This window comes from Miniopterus schreibersii (genome assembly GCF_964146895.1).
Source record: "Miniopterus schreibersii genome assembly, chromosome: 2".
NCBI classification, from domain to species: Eukaryota; Metazoa; Chordata; class Mammalia; order Chiroptera; family Miniopteridae; genus Miniopterus; species Miniopterus schreibersii.
The window spans coordinates 788,777-812,289 of record NC_138102.1 but is presented as its reverse complement, the minus strand read 5'-3'; the positions used below and the strand labels follow the sequence as shown (position 1 = coordinate 812,289).

At 52.8% G+C, this 23,513-nt stretch overlaps 1 protein-coding gene across 1 annotated transcript in view; it reads left to right on the top strand.

Annotated features, from left to right (window-relative positions):
- The window catches only part of CSMD1 (CUB and Sushi multiple domains 1), a 1,001,626-nt gene extending 997,629 nt beyond the window's left edge, over positions 1-3,997 (top strand). Inside the window, exon 70 of the mRNA XM_081129106.1 lies at positions 1,021-3,997. Coding sequence (XP_080985232.1) covers positions 1,021-1,180 — 160 coding nt within the window. The 3' untranslated portion in view covers positions 1,181-3,997. The remainder of the gene's footprint in view (positions 1-1,020) is intronic.
- The last annotated feature ends 19,516 nt before the right edge of the window (positions 3,998-23,513 follow it).

The following is a 23,513-nucleotide window of genomic DNA, read 5'->3' as shown; positions in this document are numbered from 1 at the left end:
GGGCTGGGTCTCGTGTGTGTTTAACCCTCACCGAGGATTTGTTCATTGGTTTGAGAGAGAGCAAGGGGGAGGGACGGAGGGAAACAGGTGGGAGAGAGAAACCTCGATGGTTGCCTCCCGTATCCGCCCTGACGGACGGCACCTGGAGCCTTAGTGGTGTACAGACGATGCTCCCACCCACAGAACCCCCTGGCCGGGGCAGTTCTTTTTTTCTTAACGTTCAAATTATACCTTAAAAAATCCACCAGTAATCACTGAAACAAAAGTGTCCTTCCAACAAATCAGGTGATGCTTTGCTAGGCTGATAATTCACATTAATGTGATTTTAACACTTGGCGTACATTTCTTATGTGATTTCACCTGAGAAAGGTGGGGAGGGGGGCAGACTAGATAGCGTTAGGCCTTTTATCTCTAAAAAGCCTTCAACTCTCTAATCTGAGGTCTACCTAGAGTCTGCTTTTAACCAGAAAATGTAAAACTCAATAGTGTAATATCGAGTACAGGGTCTTTCTATAACTTATGTACAGAGATAAAGTCATATCGCAAAACCGGCTGACACTGAGTGAGTGGGTCATGGTGGTGAATGGACATTCGCATGTGTACTTTAATCTTGTAGCCCAGAGGATGGGCACCTGGATTCTCACTTTGAGGATGGGTCACAACGCATGGTAACTTGCCCAAGGTCTGTCACTCAGATGTGGAAGATGGAGGTCCAGCCAAAGTCTGTTCAGCATCAGCATCAGGGATCGGCCCCATTTACTTGGGTTATTAGTTGGAATCAGACAGTTCTTTGATTTGGAAACCACTTCCATTTGTAAAGTCCTGCTTATAATCTCCAACACCAGTTTAAAATAGTGAACTCTAAATGTGAGCGGTGGCACCCTCCCCATGGCCGCGTGGCGTCTGGTCCGTGGTGCTTCCTGCTGATTGAGGTGTTGTCTCACCTGCACAGGCCCAGGTGCTATGTCTTATATCCATGAAACCAGGGTCCTAACTGTGTCTCCCCTCTTTTCCTCCTAGAACAAGACCAAAAGTCCAGTACAATGGCTACGCCGGCCACGAGAACAGCAACGGGCAGGCTTCCTTCGAGAACCCAATGTACGACACGAACTTGAAGCCCACGGAGGCCAAGGCGGTGCGCTTCGACACAACCCTGAACACAGTGTGCACGGTGGTATAGCCCCTGCGCAGGACTGGACCATAGCCATACCTCGGATGGGCAAGGCGACCTCTGGTGCCATGGACCATGCCCCCCCCCCAGCTTGGCCTCGGCTACCTTTCACATCTCATTCCAGCTCACGCAGCGGGGCTGTCCACGGAGCCTGCAGAGTCTTCTGAGCACTGGCGACCCTGTCCCTTCCTCCTGACGTGGAGTGTCTGTGTCCGGCTGTGCCTGCCTGCCTGGGGTCAAGGTGCCCTTGAGGAAGACCGCCTGGCCTCGCCGCCCTGTGGCACTCAGTGCCTCAGACCTCCTGTGTCTGTGGCTGGGATGCCTTCAATGCACAGTCGGGGCATGTGGGCCCATCCTCCGGGCGCGGTGACAAGACCACCACCACGTGCAAGTACACTGGGGAAAGGAAAGGAAAACACTGTCTCGGAGAAGAAGACACCGTCCGGCCGCCACACACACCTGCACAGGCTTCGCCGTCCTCTGGGGACCTGCCACGCAGCCAGGATGCCCAGCTCACCTCAGTGTCCCCCAGGGCCATCTGCGAATCTCCCCGCCAGCTGTCCTACTGCAGAATTTTTGATGCACAATTTTTTGCACTAGTGTTATGAATGACTGAGTAAGATTCTGATAAATATGCTATTTACACAGGGTTTCTACACACTCTCCATTGTATATACACATCCTCTCATCCCTCAAGCTGATCACCCCACCCTCAGGTGAGTCCAGGTGTAAGAGAAAGAAGGAAGACAGCCCCAGGCGTGGCACAGGTTTTCAGGGGAAACACGGTAGAGAAGAGCTTTATTTTGTTATTGCTTCTTTTAGCTACATGTTTGTGTTGAATTTATTGAACAAACAGAGGCCTTTTATTTCCCATGTTTCCCACGTTTCTCCCGCCGTCCTGGGAATGTCTAGAGAAGCTGACGTGTTTCTATCTGCCTTTAGATGTGAATAGTAATTTATTTTAGGAGCTCGTGGACGTGTGGGCTGCAGCTCACAGCTCAGTCTTCCCGTGCACTGTTTTTTTCCTCTGGCTGTGCTTCCCCCGCAGGGGCCCTGAGCCACGGGACTGAGCCACGGGACCCTGCACAGGGTCCAAGTGCCCAGCACTTCTGGGAGGCAGGGAAACTCACACCCACCCCTCACTGTGCCACGTTCTCTATAGTTTGTCTTCTGTTTCATGCTTTTCCAGGTAGAAAACTTCAGTGGTTTTTCAGGGTTATAATTCATTCCTGGTAAGTTGTAAATGACGGTATAAGTAAAGTAGGTGTGATGCCCAGTGTGGACACAATCAAAATAGGGCCTCGCAGAAGTGGCAATGAGTCGAAGTGAAACCCACGTTTGTTTCTATGTGTCCCCGTTACATACAGACGCTCTGAAAGGCGGCTCTTCCCTTATTTGGGTTTTGGTCCCTTATCCCACGTACAGAAAACGTCCCCTCTCACAGTCCAGATGGGCACCTCCGGGGCGTGCTGAGCTCCGTGGCAGTGACTGTGGTCACACTCCCTTCAGTCTGACCCACTGCTTTGTCTGCATGTTAAATGCAGGACTTCACACGTGGGAAGTGAAAAAGAAACTGGCAGGACAATAGGATGGTAGCTCACTGTTTCCAAGTCCCACGTCCTGATCTGAACACTTTAGCCACCTGTCCTGCCCGGTGCCCACTGCCCCTGCCCCGTCCTCGGGGTGGGCACCTGCGTTAGGAGGGCATCGCTGGCCCCTTCTGGCTGCTCCTTGGCCTTTGCTGTTCATGCTTTTGTGCTGAATTCTCCTCAAGTGTCCTCTGGCCACGTGATAGCAGGACAGAGCTTTGCTCTGCGCCCAGGAGCTCACATCCCTTCTCCCAGACCAGACGAGGTGGCCCGAGCCAGGCTCCCGCTCACACTGACCCGACAGAACATGGGCATGTGGGGCGGTGCGGACACAGGGTCACGCCACAGCTTATGTGTGTATATCACACGTTCAGATACAGTGTACACACCCGAGTCTCAGTCGCTCAAACCAGGTGCAGACGGCCGACCTCAGAGCTGAGCCATCGTCTCAGTCCCCATATCCCTGCCCCGCAGTGCTGGTCAGACCTGAAAGGACAGGACACCCGCGTGAGACCCCACATATCAGATTAGGCATCGCTTCCCCTGGGCACACAGCCGCCCTCGGCGGGCATCTGGGGCCTGCTGTTGAGACACAGTCCCTCCCGACCCGACCTGTCTCCCGGGGTGAGCCGCAGCCCGGGACTTGCTAGGAGACCCTCCTGACCCACAGGCCCTGGGCAGGGAGCCCCTCGCGGACAGTCACGTGCTTAACGCTGTTCAAAGCTGCTGCTTGTCTCCACTTGCCTTTCTCCAGCTGCAATAACTTTTCTGTAAAATATTTTGTAAACAACAACAAAAAAAAGCTATTCTAAAAAAGGGGGAAGAGAAAGCTGGCTCTCCGACCGGGACCCACGGCCACCGCCCGTCCGACATCTCACCACATGCTGCTGACACGAGTTAGGTGCAAAAGACCTTTTTGTACAGAGATATATTTTTTATGAAGAATTTGTAAAATTATTAAATATGCTGTAATTTTTTGATTAATGTAGGTAAATTGTTAAAAAAATAAATGTTTTTACAACACAGAACTGTAATTTTCCCAACAGTGTACATTGTACCATCTCTAGCGGGTTTTCAGTTCCAGCCCATGTATTAATATTACCGTGGCCTGTTAAGATGAACAGTATCTTTTTTTGTCAAAAAAAATTATAAAGAGAGTGTAATATAGCCTGTGCAATGCCACCTATCTTTAAAGCAAATCAGAGTTCTAATTAAATATTTAATTTTACATTTCTACTTTCAGTGTGAATTCATTGAGCATTCCCGTGTGCGTGGGGGCGGGGAGGGGGCGGGAGTCACCGGGGTCCCTGTATCTGGGGGGCCTCACTGCTTCCTGAGGCGTAAGCTCCACCTTCATGGTTTTGTTTGTTCTCCCTCCCCGAGGGCACCTTTCCCATGTTTTTTAGAGAGAGGGAGGGAGGGAGGGAGGGACATCAGTGTGAGGGGACAGCAGCTGGTTGCCTCCTGCACGTGCCCGACGGGCTGGGGACTGAACCTGCAACCCGGGCGCCTGCCTTGACCCAGGGTCGAACCCATGGCCCTTGGTGCCCAGGCTGATGCTCCGACTACTGAGCCCCGAGCCAGGGCTCCCCAAAACGACTAATAAGCAGACGGGGGGCGTCACACACAGACGGCCCTTCAGATCAGTGCAGGGTTCTGTCCCCTCCAAACTAAAATCCAGCCTCTATTTTTATATATTAAAAAAGCTGAGCTGCTCTCTAAAGCGTCAGCACACTGAAAAGCAACGTAGGAAAGTTGTATTTAACAGCGTTTCAGATGCCAGCCTCGAGGAGGCTCAGGACGGCGGGGCCTCGCCGGGCCTCCCGCGCTCCGGGACAGTGCTCTCCGCATCCCTCACGCCCTCGCGTGGTGGCGGCTGCCGGAGGTGCCACGTGAAAAGACACCCGTGACGGCCCGTCCACGTGGCTCGGCGGACTGAGCATCGTCCCCGTGCACCGAGGGGTCACGGGTTCGATTCCCGGTCAGGCCCCCCGTTTCAGGCTCGATCCCCAGCAGGGGCCCTGCAGGAGGCGGCCCATCAGTGTTTCTCTCTCATCACTGACGTTTCTCTCTCCTCTCCCTTCCTATCTCTGAAATCAATAAAAACCTATTGAAATACATAGATACGACAAACGCCCCCTAATCCCAGGGGTGCTGCTGCTCAGTGGCGGAATACGACGCAGGGTGGGCCCCGAGTGGGGGGCATCTGCGTGGACGCCTGCTACCCAACAGGCACCTCCAGGAGCCGCCCCACCACCTGTCCGCTCCCTGCGATTTTTCCGTAGAATTTCCCACCTCCCCCCGTGGCGATTCAGCACCTTGGACCCCTCCCTCCAGTCAGGGCCTTCGGCAGTGACCGGCCGAGCGGCTGAGGTCCAGGCTGGGGACAGCACCGTGAGAGCCCTGAGCCGGGGGAGGAGCCCCCTTTATCGGAGGCCCCGGGAGAGGGAGGACTTGCAGTTACAGGTCACGGTGCCGTCGCAGTTCGGACACAGGAACCAAAGAGAGCCAGCCCTGGTTTTACGTGATGTCCTCGCACCGACCTTGGTTTACTGCAGGCGGGGACGTGAGCCCGTGTTGGACGGACGGAGCCTTCCGCGCCTGACGCCGACCAGTGAGCGGGGCAGCTGCGAGCCCACGAGGGCCCCTCTCGGGCAGGTTCTAAATAGAAAGCCGTTCTTGTTTTGTTTCCGGAACGCAGGCTGCCAGGGGCCGCGCCCGTGGATGAGCCTGGAGCCGGGAAACCTGACTCCCCTGCGTTTCCTTAGGAAGGAACCTTGAGAGCGGATCTGGAGGCTCTAGCAGGGAGCCCAGCTACTCCAATGCCGTTGACCAAAGACCAGTCCTCGCCTCGGGGGGAAGGCCCTTCTCTTCGACCCTACACGCAGCTTTGGGGGGGACGCGCGGAGGGGTGGGGGGGGGACACCGCCCAGCCTCCAGATCAGCCAGATCAGCCCTGGCGACCGACCAGCCGGGTGACAGATGTGGCGGCGAGACCGGCCTCGCGTCCATGAAGCTGTCCTGAGCTTCAGGGGGAGAGAGTTCAGTCGGCAGCGTCAGGACCGTTGGAAGAATCTGTCCATCAGCTTCCCCTTTAAGCCCAAGTTTGGCAGGTGACAGAGTCAGCGGTTCGTCCAGATGAACCGGGAGTTACGGCAAAGCAGCGAGTGCCTGTGGGCGAAGCGCTAGGTGCCCTGACGGAGGCGAGGGGGCTCCTTAATCAGAGCACCCTGTGCCTTCCCTGAGGGCCTCCCAGTCCCGCTCCCCCGTCGGCCTCCTGCTCGTCCGAGTCCACGGCCCTCGTGTCATAACCGGACCAGCTCCCAGCTCCACGTCGGGCGGGGCATCCTCGGGGACCCCTCGCACGAACCGGGCGCTGTTCGGCCCTCAGAGACCCTCACACACGTCTTCCCTGGTATGTCAGGATTATCTGTGTTATTTAAAGATTTTTTACATTGATTTTCAGAGAGAGAGGACACGAGCGGGAGAGAGAGAAACATCAATGAGAGAGAGAAACATCGGTCGGCTGCTTCCCGCACTGGGGACGGAGCCCTGACCGGGAATGGAACCGGCGACCTTCCCACGCACAGGACGACACCCGACCAACTGAGCCACACCGGCCAGGGCTGTCTGGCAGCCCCTCGAATTTGGGTCAGAGATCTCGATAAGCTACACCTTCCAGAAGCTTCCAGGGGCCGGAGTCTGCTGGCCTCGGCCTGAACAAATAAATGCTCTTCTTGGAAATAACACTAAAATTTGCAGTGCCGACCTCCGTTTATTTCAGCCTCGGAAAACCTGAGTGAGTGCTCACTAGGCGCCTAACTTTCAGCCGGTGGAGGGATGTTTACAGCAGAGAGTGATCCCTTGTCTGTTTTATAGAAAGCGACCTAAACGGGAGGCTGCTGGGAAGGCAGAGCACTTAACCTCTCCGCCCACATCATAAATCTCCGCCGGAGTCCAGCAGTGACCGCAGAGGCCATGGAAACAAACAAGGGGTCCCCGCGGCCTCTACCGCACTGAGAAATGAAAAGCTCCCACGTGCCACGGTCGCGTCCAGCAAAACAAGACGGAGCGACTTCATTATCTGGGTTGCTTAGCGAATGGCCCCCGTCAAGCGGCCCAACACGTCTCCTGCGGCGGGAAAGGGCCGGCTGGGCGGCGAATGGACAGGACCATACATCATGAGCCTGCCTCTCCCAGCCCTCCCTGCTGGTGGTTTATTTCCTTTACGCTCCAGTGTGGCCGAACGACTGGGGCACGCACATGATAATAAACTAATATACAAGGCAGTCCTGTGTTTTCTTTTTTGTTAACCTTCAGCTGAGGATATTTTTTCATTGATCTTTAGAGACAGTGCAAAGGAGGGAGAGGGAGAGAGACAGAGAAACACCGATGAGAGAGAGACAGGCCCCCACCTGGGCCCGGCTGGAACCTACAGCCCAGGGACGGGCCCTTGGCTGTGACTCCAGCCTGCGGCCCTTTGGTGAGTGGGGGGAGGGAAAATGGGGGGCGTCCGTAATACCGTCAACAATAAATAAAAATAAAATAATGGCCCGGCTGGATGTGGCTCAGGGGTTGAGCATCGACCTAGGATCCAGGTGATCAGGGTTCAGTTCCCGGTCGGGGCACAGGCCCGGGTTGTGGGCTCCATCCCCAGTCGGGGGCCTGCAGGAGGCGGCCGATCAATGACTCTCATCATGGATGTTTCTCTCTCTCTCTCCCTCTCCTTTCCTCTCTCTGAAATCAATAAAGGTATATTTAAAATAAATAAATAAAAAATAAAACAATGTTCCAATCAGTTAAACTTTGTTACAATTTGATTACATTCGAACGTAATGAACGTTAGATTTAATGAGTTGTAAGTGTGCTGGAAACGCAGGCACAGGGAAGGGCCCAGGGCCACGGAAGCCCAACCACGGGGCAGCAAGGCAGAGAGAACAGGGCCGAGGTCGCCGCGCGGAGGGCGGGCGGGAACAGGACGCCGCCTGTCGCTGGGGCCACGGCACCGGCCTCCCGGCTGGGAGAGCGAGTTTCTCTCGAACACGGTGGAGACGGTGGCGTCCTAATTCCCGGAATCCAACTGCTATAAAACAGTTTAGAAGCGCAGAGCCCCCCCCCCCGTGGCTGCAGACAGGAGTCGACTCCCGCAAACCGCTGCCGGGCAAGCAGCGCCCGTCAGGCCGGTCGTGGCTCCCTTTAGGGTGCTGACGCCGCTTTCCCGCCTCCCCACGACCGAGGAGCCACAGTGCTAACAAGCCGCTTCTCGGCTCCTTTTCTGGCAACTCTATAGTCTAGTCGGCCAACAGAAAATGAACGAAAACTCCCAGACCCGGACGGAACTGAACCCCGACGCTGGCTTGGCGGTTTCAAGGGCACTGCGCAGAAGCCGCCGCCATCAGTGTGGGATTCCGCCCCTCGGCTGGAGACCCCAGCTCTCCCCCAGCTGGCCTCCTGATTGCATCGCGCGCTAATCAGCCCGACCAGTTAATTACACATAAAACGCTCCTGGAGCCCGGCCGGGCGTCGCTCAGCGGTTGAGCGTCGACCTAGGATCCAGGCGATCGGGGTTCGATTCCCGGTCAGGGCACAGGCCCGGGTTGTGGGCTGCAGCTGATCAATGACTCTCCCATTGATGTTTCTCTCTCTCTCCCCCTCCTTTCCTCTCTCTGAAATCAATAAAGATATATTTAAAATAAAATAAAAAACACTCCCGGTGTCCACGGGGCTCTATCAGCAGGAACACACTGATTATTACGGGTTTGTTGGGTTGTGCTGCAAATAAAGCAGCGTATTTCACCTGGGTGGTGTGGCCTAGTGGTTGAGGGTTGACCCAAGAACCAAGAGGTCTCTGGTCCGATTCCCGGGCGGGGCGCAGGCCCGGGCTGTGGGCTCGATGCCCCGTGGGGGGCGTGCGGGAGGTGGCCGTCAATGACTCTCATCACTGGTGTTTTCCTCTCTCTCCCTCTCCCTTCCTCTCTCTGAAATAAAGACACGGAAAAAAACAACCAAGAAACGCATTAATAAGTGGAACAGAAAATCGATGTTTCTCTCCCTCTCCCTTCCTCTCTCGAAAACCAATTATAAATGAATAAAAGGAAGGGAGGCGGGACGGCCACACCCTCTGCTGGGCGGAGTCCTCGGCAGTATTTCTCCTTCACGAAGGTCAATCTTAACCCTAACGAGCCAGCGTCTTCTGCACCTGAGATAACGTACCCGATTCACCTGCCTTCGCAAAACAAAGTAATTTCTCCCTTTGCTGGGCCCTGGGAGCCCAGGGCAGAGGAAACCGCTCACTGTCATTGTTCGTTTGTCAGCTGTGGACTGTTAACGGTCCTGCACCCCCCCACGGAGAGAAAGTGAGCGCCTGTCACTGCACGTCCCATCCAGTCCCGGGCCCCCTTTGCTCGCTCCCTCCTGACCTGTCACCGGCCGACCGTGTGGCCCTCGCGTCCCCCCCTGCGGCTGTCGTCGGTAAATCGGGGGCAGAACCGCGTCTCCGGAGCCTGGTCTCGCCCCCTGGGAGCTGCTTCCTGGCACCGTGTCCACAGTTTGGCTCAAATAAACTCACAGAAACTCTTCACCGGCTTGAATGTTTCTTGCGTGGACCATTTTCGTTCTAGAGATGGTTTGGCTCACGGCCGCCCGGGCGCCCTCAGGATGCTCCCATGTCCCCTCCCTCCGTCTGTCCTGGGCTCCGCTTCCACCCAGCGCGAACTCTCGGGGCCGCGACAAAGCCGACCGCTCTCAGCCCGCCGCACGCATCACGCCTTCCCTCTGAGGGGCGACTAGGCCGCCGCCCGGGGCCGCGTCTCCCCGCGGGCGCACCTGTCCAGTCCACGGGGCCCGCGCAGGCCCTCTCACCCGCGCCCTAGCCGCTCCCTTTCGGGTGGTCGGCGTCGCCCAGCGTTCAGACCGGGTGCCGTCTGGGCGGCTGTCCCTCTGGGTTCCTTCGACGCCTTTGGGGGCTGCCTCCCCTCGGTTCCCCGTGGGTCCCCGCCTCTCCCTTCCCGCCCTTTCTTCCCGGGAGCTCGGGGTCCCGGAGAGCGCACCCCCCACAGGGCCCCCAGAACGAGCATTTCAGGGCTGCGTTCTGAGGGCTCTTTGTTCCAAACTGTCTTTACTACAGTCACTCACTGGAGCCCACGGCCGCTGAGGGGAGAACCGTGAACGAGAACTGGCCTCGGGCCGTTAGGCTTTGATTATTTACCTTGGCTTTGGGAGGGGAAAGAGCCTGGTTTTTTTCGGGGCTCTTCTGGGGCTCGTGCTGGGCCCTCCCCTAACCAGTCCCTTTCCTGGATCTTCCAGCTTTTGAGCTTTTCTCTGATCGGGTCCCTTTCCCAGGTTTTCCCAGGCCGGACCCCTCCCCATTGCGGTGCCACCTTGGCTCCTACAGCACCTGCCTGGCCCAGGAATTTCCCCTTTACCGGTTCTCCGCCCCCCACCCCGTAATCTGGGGGAAGGGACCGGTTGTCCCCTGGGGAGGCTGGAAAGCCGGTTGTCCTGCCCCTCGGGGTGAACAGAGGGACGTCACCCCCTCGCCGGACAATGTGGCTGCCCCCAGGGTCTGGACACTGAGCTTCCTTGCTAACCTGGCTTAATTAGACGTCCGGCTCATTAGCTCCCTTTCTTCCTCAACAACTAACTAGCTGCCGACCCGAACAATAGCAGGACCGTTAACCTGTTCAGCCTTGGCTAACGACTTTATCAGCTCAAGTGCGGGGAGATTTCGCTCCCTCCAAATGCCCAGGTCAGCGCCTCCCCCGCCCTCTTCCGGGAGGTTGACGCCTGCGGGAAACAGCCCCCGCTCGGGGCACAGTCTCCGCTCCTCCCGGACCCCCACCTTCCAGCGACCGTACCTGACGCGGGTCGGGCATCACCCTCTGAGCTGTCAGAGGCTCGGGGCAGTGCCTAAGGTCCTTGCCACCTTCAGGGCCCCTACAGAATAGTTTCCTGCCTCCAAACCCGGCCCATCCTGCGAGCCCCAGGCAGCCCCCTCGCCCCCCCAACTGTGTCGACAGCTCTGCCGCTTCCAGAAGCCACTCGGACGGATCGCAGAGAACGTAGGATTTCAGACGGGATCGTTTTACGGAGCAAAGAGCATCTACGGTTTCTCCACGTCTCTCAGGGGCCTGGTCCCTCCTTTCTTTCCATTGCCGAGACCCCCGTGTATGAATCTGCCCCAGGTTGTTTACCATCACATGCCCAAGGGCGTCGGGGTTGCCCACGGTGAGCGAGGCTGATTCAAACAGTGTGTGCAGCTGTGTGTGTGGAACGAGGCGGCCGGCACCCGCGGGCGAGGGCCTTTGCAAAAGCGGAAGAGCTGGCCCCGGGGCCGCGCCACTTGGCATTCCCACCAGCGTTTTCATTCCCAGCCTTGCCAGGATTGTGGCATTTTCCATGTTTTGTATTATAATAGGTCTGTAGTGACAGCTCGCTGCTAATTTAATTCTCAATGCCCCTGGTTTAAGGAAATTAGCACCATCTTTTTACACGTTCCTTTGGCACCGACGTGCCTGCTTTGACCAGGTGCCCCTTCAGGCGTCTGCCCACTTAAACGCACTGTTAGTTTTCTTACGGGTGACTCTGAAAACTTCTCTGTCCGGTCTGGATGGAAGTCTTCTGTCGGACAGTCGCCGGCGAACGCTTTACCCCAGGGTGTGGCCTCTCTGGGTTCCTTTAACTGCCTTTCCCAGAGCGGACGGTTTTAGTCTTAATAAAATCTTACTTACTCACTAAGCGCCTGGTGAACAGCGCTGCTCCGTGGCCATTTCCTTATCTTTTCAGTCAAGTGACTCATTAGCTGTTCTGTTTATTGGAAATAATTCCATTTCCAACCCTGCTGGGTGGTCGGGTTGTGCAGACGCGGGACACGCCTGCGGCTTCTGTCTGCTGGGCCTGCAGGTCCCTGAGAGGGGGTCGCCCAGTTCCCAGCCGTGTTGTCCGTTTGTCCGTATCTCCTTCTGTCTCCACGAGCTGGAGTCACGTGCTTGGGGCTCTGCCGTTTGGTGCACACACAGGATCCTGCGTCTTCCCGGGGGACCGACCCCTTATCTTCAGGGAACATCCCTTGTGTTCCCAGTCATTGTCTTTGCTCCGACGTTTATCTGATATTAATACACTCACTTCTCTTTTAGACCAATGTGTGCCGGCATTTCCCCCCTTCCGGTTACTTTAAATTTACCAGGGGCCTTGAATGTGAAGTGACTTTCTTGTAAACAGCATAGAGCTGGGTCTTTTCTAAAAACCCACCAGCCAGTCTCTGCCTGTTAATCAGTGTGTTTAGAGCATTTACGCTGAAGCTCGTCCTGGACGTGCTGGGCGCTAAGTTTTTTGTTTCAGTGTCTGATTAACGGGTGTTTCCTCTGTTTCCTTTCCTTCACTCGCTTTGCGGCGGTTACGCGGCGATGCTTCAGGCCCCCCGATTCCGGCCACGGCTCTGAGCACGTCCCGACGGCGACATTTTACTACCTTGCGTGAAGGGTGGAGGACACTTTTCCATCCAGATGGCTTCAGCTTCCCTAGTTTATTTTTAGAATAACAAAAGTATTTCACTGAAACAAGATGCACAGAAGCTTCCGGAGAAACCACACAAACGGTCACAGGCCCTGTCTCGGGGGGGGACCCGCGAGCTCTCCAAGGAGGCCGTGAGGCTCGCTGCCGGCTCCCCTTCGGTTCCCTCGAGCCGGTCCAGCCACGGTGTCTGAACACAGTGAGGCTCGGTCGGGCCGCGTCCCGAGAAGGGCGTATTTATTTTAGTGTGTATATGGGGGGGGTCTTTTCCTCTCTTTTTCTGCCCCCGCCAGCCCCCCAGGCTGTTTTTCACGGCTGATGCTATTACCAATGTCCCTCTTTTCCACCCCTTTGCTCCCTCCTCCCCTCCCCGGGCCTCCCCACGCTGTCGTCTGTGACTGGGCTGGTTACCTGCTTTTAACCAGTCTCATTAGAGCGCCATGAAAAGGGGGGAAGGAGCCCATAAAATTAAAATTAAACTACCTCCCCACTCAAAAATTTAAAATAAAGAACAGCACACGCACCCCCGGATCTAAGGCTGGCAGTTCCCTGACTCACGGTGCCGGGCCCGTGACCACGACGGGGAGGCAGGCGGGAGCGGCTGCTGCTTTTGAACGTTTCGCAGCCGCCAGACGCTGGGGCCTCTGCTCGCGCTCCGTTCACGGCCCCGAGTCGCGACGGGGCGTAGATTTGCTCACGTGCCTCCCATCACCCGAGCCCTGGAGGTGTCGGGCTGTGCCGCCAACGTTTCTAAGACTGTCCCCACTGAATGCAAACGAAAGCGTCTCGGCGGAGCAGGAGCGGCGCAGGCTGACGGCCAGGCCGATTCCATCAGCACTCGGGCGTCCAGCCCGGGCCACGCCCGGCCGTTCCGTGGCCGCCTTGGTCTTCCGCGGCTTTTCCGTTTGCGGATGGGGCGTCCGGCTGGGAGCGCTCGGCACAGCCTGGACCTGGACCGAGAGCAGAGCCGTGTGCACCGTCCGAGGTTTCTGAGCCTGTCCTTCCCATCGGCCTGCCCGAGCAGCGTGGATCTTGGTCATGAAACATCCTTTCGGGGCTGCCCTCGGCGCTCTGCTGAGAGGAACAGAAGGAGGGGCCCTGGGGGCAGCAACGACCACATGAAGTGGCAGGCGTGGCCCTCCCCTGGTTCCGCCTCACAGGCTGGGTTTCCTCGATGACCCTGCGGTGGCCGGGCCATCCCGTGGGACCCCAAGGTCGCCTCCGGGCTCGTCTCCTGCTGCGAGGTCCTCGCGCGCGAGGGGGAGCCCCAGGTCCACGCGTCTTCCCCACCCTGAGATGCCATTGTCTGCATCTCCGGTGATGTTGTATTTTTATTTTAATCAGATATTATAAGGCTCATTAGGAGAAAGTCTACTGTATGTCCTAGTCTATCAGCGGCCCGTGGCAGGTCTTTCTGCTGCTTCCTTCTTTCTAGATGCCCCAAGACGCTGTTTTTATCATTTCCTCTGTGTCTGAAGAGCTTCCAGTAGCCGCCCTCTCCGGGCAAGTCTGAGCCCCAGGCACCTGCTTTCTGCTGTCCGGCAGAGTTCCCACTTCGCTCCTCGAGGGGATTTAACGGGGGACAGAGCCGCAGGTGAGGCTCCGCAGGGGACGGTCCTTCCCGGGGGCTCGTATTACACCAGTCGCGTCACAGACGAAAAAGCGAACTTGGGTGAATGATCTTTAAGACGCGATGAAACAGACGCAGCCGCTCAGAGTATCAGAGAGGGCACAGAGCCCACTCGGGAAAACATCATCTAGGATATGTTTGTGTGTTAAAAAAATTAAATTCGTAACTTTAGAAAATATCAAAAAACTTTACTAAGACAAATGTTTAATGTTACAATACATGCTTATCTCACTTTTTTGGATTCATGTTTTAATATGTTTTGTACACTTTTGTTAAACTTCAGGAATATAAACACTTTAAGACTAATATGACCCAGACTCCAATAGTTATTTTTCTCTTAAATTTGGTCTACAAAAAAAAAACATTATAAGTAAACATATAAAGCTTAAATTTCAAATTATATATTTCTATTTCTACGTAAACAGCCTACAGTGACAATCTTTCCTTTAAAAATTGTGTGTATGTGTGTATGTGTGTGTGTGCGTGTGTGTGTGTGTGTAGGTGTGTATGTAGGTGCGTGTGTGTATGTGTGTGTATGCTGGGGTATATCAAAGCTTTCAATGTACTCTAAGAAGCTGAAATTCCTGTTTCCATTTGGTATGTTTTTTTTCTATGGGGAAAGGAAAAAGCCCACAGTACTGATTACAGTAGATTGTTTTCTACGTCCTTATGGAGATAACTTCAAATGGGTAAACATCAAAGAAAAAAAGAATTTAAAAATTCACAATAGAATGGCACAGAAAAATTAACCAATGCAAATGAATAGTTTTGGAAATATCTAATTAGGCAAATACCTAAAATATAAACTAGCTAATAGTCCAGAACATGCTTAATTGTCTATTTCAGTTTAAGATCAATTAGCTATGGATAATTTAACAACAGTTGTTACCATATGGAAAATTTCAAATCAGATGTAGAAGATATACTATCATTCCATTTTGTCTGTGACTTTTTTCTGGATTTAATACTGATGTAAAAGAAATAAGACAAATCAATTTTCTAAATATATATATTTTTAAAATATTTATTGAATTTATTGGAGGTTAATAAAATTATATAGGTTTCGGGTGTACAATTCTATACATATCATCTGCATATTATATTGTGTTCACCGCCCCAAGTCGCGTCTCCTTCCATCACCACTTGCCCCCTGCACCCTTTCTACCTGCCCCAGCCCCTCCCTCTGGTGGTCCCCACACTGTTGTCGGGGTCTACGAGGTTCGTGTGTCGTCGTATTTTTCTTAATCCCCCCACCTTTTCGCCCAGCCCGCCAACGCCTCTCCCCTCTGACAGCCGTCAGTCCGTCTTCTGTATCTATGAGTCCGTCTCAATTTCGTTTGTTAGTTTATTTTGTTTATCACATTCCACATATAAGTGAAATTGTGTGGTGCTGTCCTCCGACTAGCTTATTTCGCTTAGCCGCTTAGCATAATGACATTTTCTCATCGCGATCAATCGTTTGTCTACTTGTGACGCGTGCTAAACCCAATGAAAATGGAAATCTTTTCACAGTAAATGCCGTGGCACGTGGCACGTGGCACTCTATCAACCAGACACATAGACAGTTGATATCTTCCTGATGAATTTTTAATATTCTAAACTCCATGTAATGTAGCTTCTCTGTGGAGGAGAGTAATTTATACATGCAAATCACTCCCCTTCCGTTCTGCACTCACAAGGGAAGCGAGGAGATGAATTATGATAACCACTTTAGCTCTAACGTAACTATGGTTGGCATCTAGGGTCTTTTTCTGTGACGAATTTCAGAAGTTTTCTAATAGAATAAAATATCATCAATATTAATGAGCATCACTTTATTTTGAAAAATTATTATTGAACAAAAAAAATATCTAAAAGGAAAGTGGGTTGCTATCTAACCCAATAGTCATCAAAAGTTGACAGTAGCAGAAAATTTTAAATAAAGTTAAATCTTACAAATGTGATAGGAGACACTGGCAGCTGCCCTATCCAGGTGACCTCATCCAGTGCACTCCTTTTTATCAGATGGAGATTTTAAATTATGCTGTGTTTCCTTGGTCAACAATCAAGTAGCCACCAAAAAATAGTGTTTCACATATATATTTTTTTTGCATGTACACAATTATATATATATTGATATTTATACAGGCTTTCCCCAAAAAATGTATACACGCTTTTACAGCTGAGAGCTCAATTTTGAAAATGAAATGTATTTTAATAAACACTGCCTTCGTAATTATTCACAGTGTGTGTGTACATTTTTTGGGACACCCTACATATAAATGTATACACAGTGTATGTGCGCGTGCGTGTGTGCATGTGTGCATGCATGTGTGTGTGCGTATGTGCATGTGTGCACGTGTGTGTGCATGTGTGTGTGGGCGTGTGAGTGGGCGTGTGTGCGTGTGTGCATGTGTGTGCGTGTGTGCGTCTGTGTGCGTGTGCGCGCGTGTGCGTCTGTGTGCATGTGTGCGCGTGTGCACATGTGTGCGCATGTGTATGTGCATGTGTGCGTGCGTGTGTGTGCGTGTGTGCGTGTGCGCGTGTGTGCGTGTGTGTGTGCTGTATCTGAAGGAGTTTAAGATACAGGCTATCTTCTGGCTGAGGGGGAACGAGGACACTCTGAGGCATCTGAAGGGGCGCACGGCGCCTGCTGTGGGTTTTGCTGGTGGTCGGTGACCCTCCAGGACCAGGTTTCCTGCAGAGTCCGGGCGGCTCCTGCCTCCCATCCCTTCCCAGGAGGCCCCCGGCTCCCCGGGCGGCCGTATGTTTTCGTGAACGTGGCTGACTCCCTCTCACTAGGTCTTCATCTGCTTTACAGAGGAACTTGGTTTTATCTTTCTGAGTTTCAGTATCTCTAACTCAGTTCCGTCTGTGTTGAATAAATAATACAAAGTCTTCATCAGCAGTATTTTAAATCCGTGTGGGTGACTGATTCATGGCGGTACCATAGGTTTTGTGCAAACACGGCTGGAAGAGTGAGATCATCTTTCACAAAAAACATGAGAATCGACTCCCATTATTTTCAGTATAAAGAATCTCTCATTTACAACGGGCAGTTTTCCTAACGCTTTTGTATAAAAATGAGACGAAAACCAGAGGCAGTTTATCACAGAAACAATAACCAAGAGGCGTGGCGAGTTCCCTTGGCTGAGGTTTAGCTGGCGCTGAGCTTTGGGGCGAGACTGGGGCAGGGGTTGGGTCAGGTCACCTGCAGGGCCCGAGGAACACAGGACGCCAACAATCCCGTTTTTCAATCCCCCTTTCAGGGCCTCATTGTGTCTTAGGGAGAAAATAGCTAAGGTGGAGCTTCTGGATTTCTTTTCTTAAACCTCAAAAGAAACGAAGCCCTGGCCAGTTTGGCTCAGTGGTTAGAGCATCGGAACCATGGACGGAAGGGTCCCGGGTTCGACTCCGCCAGGGGCATGCACCTCGGTTGCAGGTTCGATCCTGGGCCTGGTCGGTGCTCGTGCAGGAGGCAACCCATCGATGCGTCTCTCTCCCTCCCACTCTCTCTGAAAAGCAACGTAAAAATATATCCTCCAGTGAGAATTAAAAAAATAAATAATAAATAAATATAAATAAAAAGACACAAAAGCAAAACAATGGCAGAGGCTCTTGCTTCCTGAGCAGAAAGCGTAAGGGGCGCAAGACTCCTGACAGGATGGTAGTGACCCCGGGAAGGACAGTGACCCCTCCTCTGGCCCCAACAGGAGGGACCTCTCCGCTCCCTAAACAGGAGGGGCTGCTGTTCCCTAAAACCGGCCTGCAGATCGCTCCTGGCAACCGAGCCGGCTGACGCGCCCGGTTATCAGCTTTCAGAAGACGCCTGTTAGCACCGATCACGGCACAGGACGCAGAAGCGACACATTCAGAATCGTAAGAAAAGCAAAGACGAGAACTGCCGAGGCGGCGTTTTCTCAAGACGAGAAGACTTTCCCGCTTAAATGGCTCGTTGAATTCACCCAGATGCCTGAGACCAGGGGCGCAGGGGCGCAGACGCTGTGGGGCCGCAGCCCGACTTCCGACGGTCATCGGGCGAATCCCTGCTGGACCCTCGGGGCAGCGGGCGGGGTTCCCGCCGGCCGCAGAGGACCGGGCGCCTACCCCCCGTTGCCATGGGGGCCCCAAGTAGCCACATGAACGTGAGCAAATGCCCAAGCACTTTGGGGTTCAGCATTTTCTGTCTAACGAGGTTGCAGCTTAAGCTGGAAAATCTCCGACAGCTCGTCTCTCCGGGATCCTTGACCTGAACAGGGCGAGTCCGACGTCTAGTAAAACCACACAGGCCGGTGCCTGAGCCCCGTGACGCCACTTCAGGCATGTTTAAACCAGCTCCCTCCAGTGCTTGAAAGTTATTATATTTGAATTTTTTGGCTGTTCCTTGTTCTACGTAACTCATTATTTACCTGATTTGGCAAAATCTAAAGCACACGCGCATTTCTCAAGATCCAGCACCTCTGGTTCGGAGACGTGTGGTTTTTCCCTCCTGTCTCTCGGGAGCATCAGCTTCCAGGCCGCATCTCTGGGGAAACACGACAAGGCGGCTTCGCGGGGGCCCCTGAGGGGCAGGGGCGGGGGGGACCCCTGGAACCCACCGGGGAGGCGGCCAGCGGCCCGCCGGCACCTGGCTGAGGGAAGCGTGCGGTTAACCCACCTCGTTCACGTGGCAGAAGGAGCTGACTTTAGTTCTAAAGAAAGAAGCAGCGTGTTCAGCATATCACACAGCATTTAGAGAATGGCTTTGTTTTCCCCTCCTGCTGGCTCTGAAGTCAGGAGCGCACGAGCCGTCGGAGAACCAGCTCGCTGCCTCCAGAGGCCGTTCCCCGCGAGGGAAACGCCCGTGTCCGCTCAGGAAAACGCGTCGAGCGCGGCTGCCGGGCCCCGCGGCAGGCACAGGCCTCCCAGCGCCGCGGCGCTTCTCATCTCCGCTGGAAACTGGGTTAGCGCCAAGTTTCTTTCTCTTTTTTAACTTTTCCCCTATTTATATTTCTAAGACCCTGAGCAAAGTCTTTCATCTGAAAATTCACAGGCTAACCTCCTTAAAATGCATGGCGGAGGCTCCGAGCACCCACTCGGGCGGATGTTTCTAAAAGTTCCTCTGCTCGGTGTTATTTGGATTCTTCTCAAATAAGTTCAAAGACGTCGAAGAGCAGGCAGTGTGCTCAGAGTCCCGGACACGGGACCAGGTTTGAAGTCCCATGTTCATTAAATGGGCCACATACACGGCACGAACCAGGATGGAAAACCTGCCCGGGAACAGCATGAAACGGCCCAAACCCTGCAACTCCAGCAAGGAATCCTGTCTCGTAGGAAATATTCTGGAGCTGACTCTCTTCGACAAGTTTGAAACTGCCCCGCACACACCACCGAATTCAATCAGATGGATACAGTCGTCCCCAGTGTCCAGAAGGGACAGGTTCCAGGACCCCACCGATGACAAAACCCGGGAGCTCAAGTCCCTTATATAAAGGAGCGAGGTATTTGCACGTAGCCCACCCAAGGCTCCCGCTCAGTCTGAACCATTTCTACGTTGCTTATAGCACCTAATACAACGTAAGTGCTATGCAATGGCTGTCACATTGTATTGCTTAGGGACAGACTTTCCTGAATTATATTTTTAAATATTTTTGATCAATAGTCAGTTGAATCCTTGGAGTTGGAACCCAAGAATATGAAGGGCTGACTGTGTAAATTTATTTTATTCTATTCTACACTATTCTATTCTATTCCACTCCAGCCATTCCATCCCAACCACTCTGTCCCCTCCATCCCCTCCATCCCCTCCATTCCCTCCATCCCCTCCATCCATTGCATCCACTCCATCCCCTCCATCCCCTCCATCCCCTCCATCCCCTCCATTCCCTCCATCCCCTCCAACCACTCCATCCATTGCATCCCCTCCATCCATCCCGTCCAACCACTCCATCCCCTCCATCCCCTCCATCCCCTCCATCCATTGCATTCGTTGCATCCATTCCATCCATTTCACTCCATCCCCTCCAACCCACCCATTCCACTCCATCCATTGCATCCGCTCCATCCATTCCATCCCCTCCATCCATTCCATCCACTCCATCCATTGCATTCGTTGCATCCATTCCATCCATTTCACTCCATCCATTCACTCCATCCCCTCCAACCCACCCGCTCCACTCCATCCATTCCACCTCACCCCATCCAACTTACACTAACCAGGTGATCCATGTGTTCAAGGCAAAGCACTGGATCTTGTAGAAAACAAGGTGATTATTATAACTCCAGCTGTCAGAACGTGACTATTTCAAAGTGTCTGCAGGGCTAGGCATTCTGAACAGATTGGAAGGTATTGCAGAGAGCAAGGAATTCGCCTCCCTGCACTGTGTTTACATTTCAAGGAGAATGAGATTTGGAGCCACAGGGACATTCCCTGAACTTGTAAACTCAGAGACACTTGTCCTCTCCCCCTGCTAGATATTCACTTATATTCCAAAGGGCAAGAGCCCAGGGTCCTTCCCTTTCTCTCCCCGGGAATATTTTGCACTCGGGAGCTGAGGATCCCTCCCCTCCTGAGAAGGGCCCTGCGTGGCTGGACCTCTCCCATCATAGCTCCAGATTCACAATTTGGGGATTCCTTGCCTATGGAATGGAGGGACCCTGACATGTGCAGGGTAACCTCTGGCTCGCACCACATCCATCTAGATTTGGAACCATTATGGCAAAAAAAACAACACCTATGTAGTTATTGCTCTAAGTGGAAATGACAATCTGTCTCTGGGCCCGAAACTGCTTTCAGCATAATTCAAATGTATTGATTGATGACTGATTGATTGATTGACCGATGGATGATAGGCTGATAGATGCTGATTCTTTAGCTAGAGAAATAAAGATTATAGAAGGCAAATTGTACACATCCTGAGAAAACTAACGGAGTGGGGAAGATTCAGGGAAGGGTGCGTTACGGACGGTACAGGCCACCTGAGTGGATGCCCTGAAGTCGTTTGCCTTTTCAAATGACCTCGAGAGTTAACAAGCCTCCAGGGAATAAAGCTCAGGTAGAAGATGCCCCTGGAAAGACAGAGACCATGTCTGGGGAGGCACTGAATTTAGATTTGAGAAACCTGTACAGTTTTGAATAAGCTGGGAGGTATTTCAGATTACTAGAAGAACGCCATGATCAGAGACTTAATTATTTCTCAAAGGCTTTATCTCACAGATCTGAGTATTCTACCATTCTATGTGCATATGTATGGTATTTAACTGAAAACAAAAAAGCTACCAAAAATGATTTGACCTTTTGTGTCTGTGCAACCATCTAATGCTTTTAGAAGAAACCTGTTTTGGGGGAAGTTGCTGAAAAATACTGTCAGAATGTTGACTGGTGTCTCAGAATGATCTGACTCAGCCAGTTCGCAAAATTATCAACTCAGAAACACGTAATAATTAACAGTCGGCTTCACGGGACAATCTCCATTGTTTCGTTACAGCTGCCGAGACATCCCAGAGACGGGGGGCTTGGAGAGAGACCCTTTTCCCCTCACAGCTCTGGAGGCTGAAGTCCAAGAGCAAGGTGTCGGCAGGCCTGGCTCCCCGAGGCCTCTCCCCGGAGTTTGCAGACGTAGCTGCGTCCACGTGGCCCCCCTCTGGGCAATTCCCTGAGTTTCTTCCTCCTCAGGTCAGGACACCAGACTGATGGGACTTGGGCCCAAACTAAGAGCCTCATTTTAATTTAATCACCTCTTTAAAGGACCCTTCTCCAAACACAGTCACACTGGTGGTTAAGGGGCTTCAACATATAATTTTAGGAAAACGCAGGCTTGTGTCTTGTGCATTTGTGATTCTTAAGCCATGTTTCCTGAAACCCCCAGGCCTGTCTGTCCGCAAATAAGCGTTGTCGCCCGTTACGGTGCCTGGAACAGTGGCGCAGTTCAGACCTTTCACTTAAACCTGGTCTGCAGCTTCCACGCTGACGGAAGGAGGGGAGGGCTGCTCAGCAGGGGCCAGGGCCCCTCTTTTGTTTCTTTCAGATCCTTCATTTGGCCCCTTTTTCTCGAGCTTGTTGGAAAGCGAGCGGATGGTCAGATTTTCCATGAAGTGGTTGGATTGTCTTCAAGGAATATTTAGAAGAAAATCATTTCCCAACTTTACTCTGTTTTATTTCCTTGTAAGAACAACAGACATTAAGGTTTGGGGACATTTGGTTCAGATTACCATAAAATAATTTATGGGAGTAATTTTCTCTTTTCACAGCCCTTAAGTGGGTTGTCTTTATTTTCCTGCCTCTCTACTCATAAAGACGTTGTGGTTATTTAAAATTCTCTTTCTGCTCCCAAATTAAGGCGTCCTTTCTGAGGACAGCAACGTACGTTGTATAAACCACCAGGTACCTGCCTGGTGCTGGCTGGACCCGCGGAGTCAGGTGCCCGTCGGGAAGGAGGAGCCGTTGGACCAACAGGAGGAGGGAGGATTGGTCTTTGCCCCAAAGTGTCCCACCAACCAGTGGCCTGGGCAAGCTAATCATGCAACTCCTCAAAGCAGCAGATAGTGTTTGCAAATGAGCATTTTTAATTAAAATACTAAGGGCCTCATTCTTAGGACAGACAGAAACCTTAGGAATTAAAAAATGCAAATTATCAACTTGGAAATACAAACAAATCAATTCTGTGTCAGTGGGTTTGCAAATGTCAGCTTCTCTGTGACGTGTGACTGAACAGACCGGGGCCTGTCGAAGGCGGAGTCTGAGGAGGGGGCACTTGCTGGCTCCGCCCAAATAACCAAGGTGAGGGTGTCTCTGCCCGGGGCTGGGAGCTCTCGACCAAGGACAGTTACTATTGAGAACGCAGTGCATCTTTCCAACGTTCAGAAATCTTACCTTTATAGGTCTCTAGGGAAATAGCTTCCTGGTTTTGTAAAGAAAAGCACTGATTTTTCGGGATCTGCTAATAACAGTCTTGGAGGGACTGGCTGGACTGTAAAGAGACGCTGGGTCACGGGGACAGGCGGCTGAGGGATGAACGGTGCCTGATTTAGAGCACAGCTCAGGCAGCCTCAGGCTTTTCCTTCTGAAGCAATGGATTTAGCGAACTTTAAATATAAAAATTAATTAAGTACGTGAAAGGGAACCACACAAGTCCGTCTCTGGCCACAGTGATGTAGCCAGGGTCCCACCCGGCCTCTCCAAGTGCACAACCATAGAACCTGACGATATATAAACATAACTGTTCACGGGCCACAGACAACCACATACGCCGCGTGCACACGCGGGGAGAAGGGTGGGTGAACCCCGCGGGCTGTGCTGGGGCCCCGGCCGGCTGTGCCGGGGAGACCCTGGGGCAGGCTGCTGACTATCCTGAGAATTCATAGGAAAATACTGACAGCATAACAGGAGACAGAAAAGTCCACAATTATCGCGGGAATTTCAACACAAGCACCACAGAGTTATAGAGAGAACACGTGTGTGAAAAGCTAGAGCTCCACCGATCAGAACAGCTGTGAACAACCTTGCTGACGGGACGGGATACATACAAACACGGCCATTCCAATAACGACAAAATTCAAATTCTTTTCAGATGCTCTTAGAGTATTTTCTAATATTTCCCCTGTGTAGGTTCACAAAATAATCCACAAATTTCAAAGACTTGAAATAATGCAGACC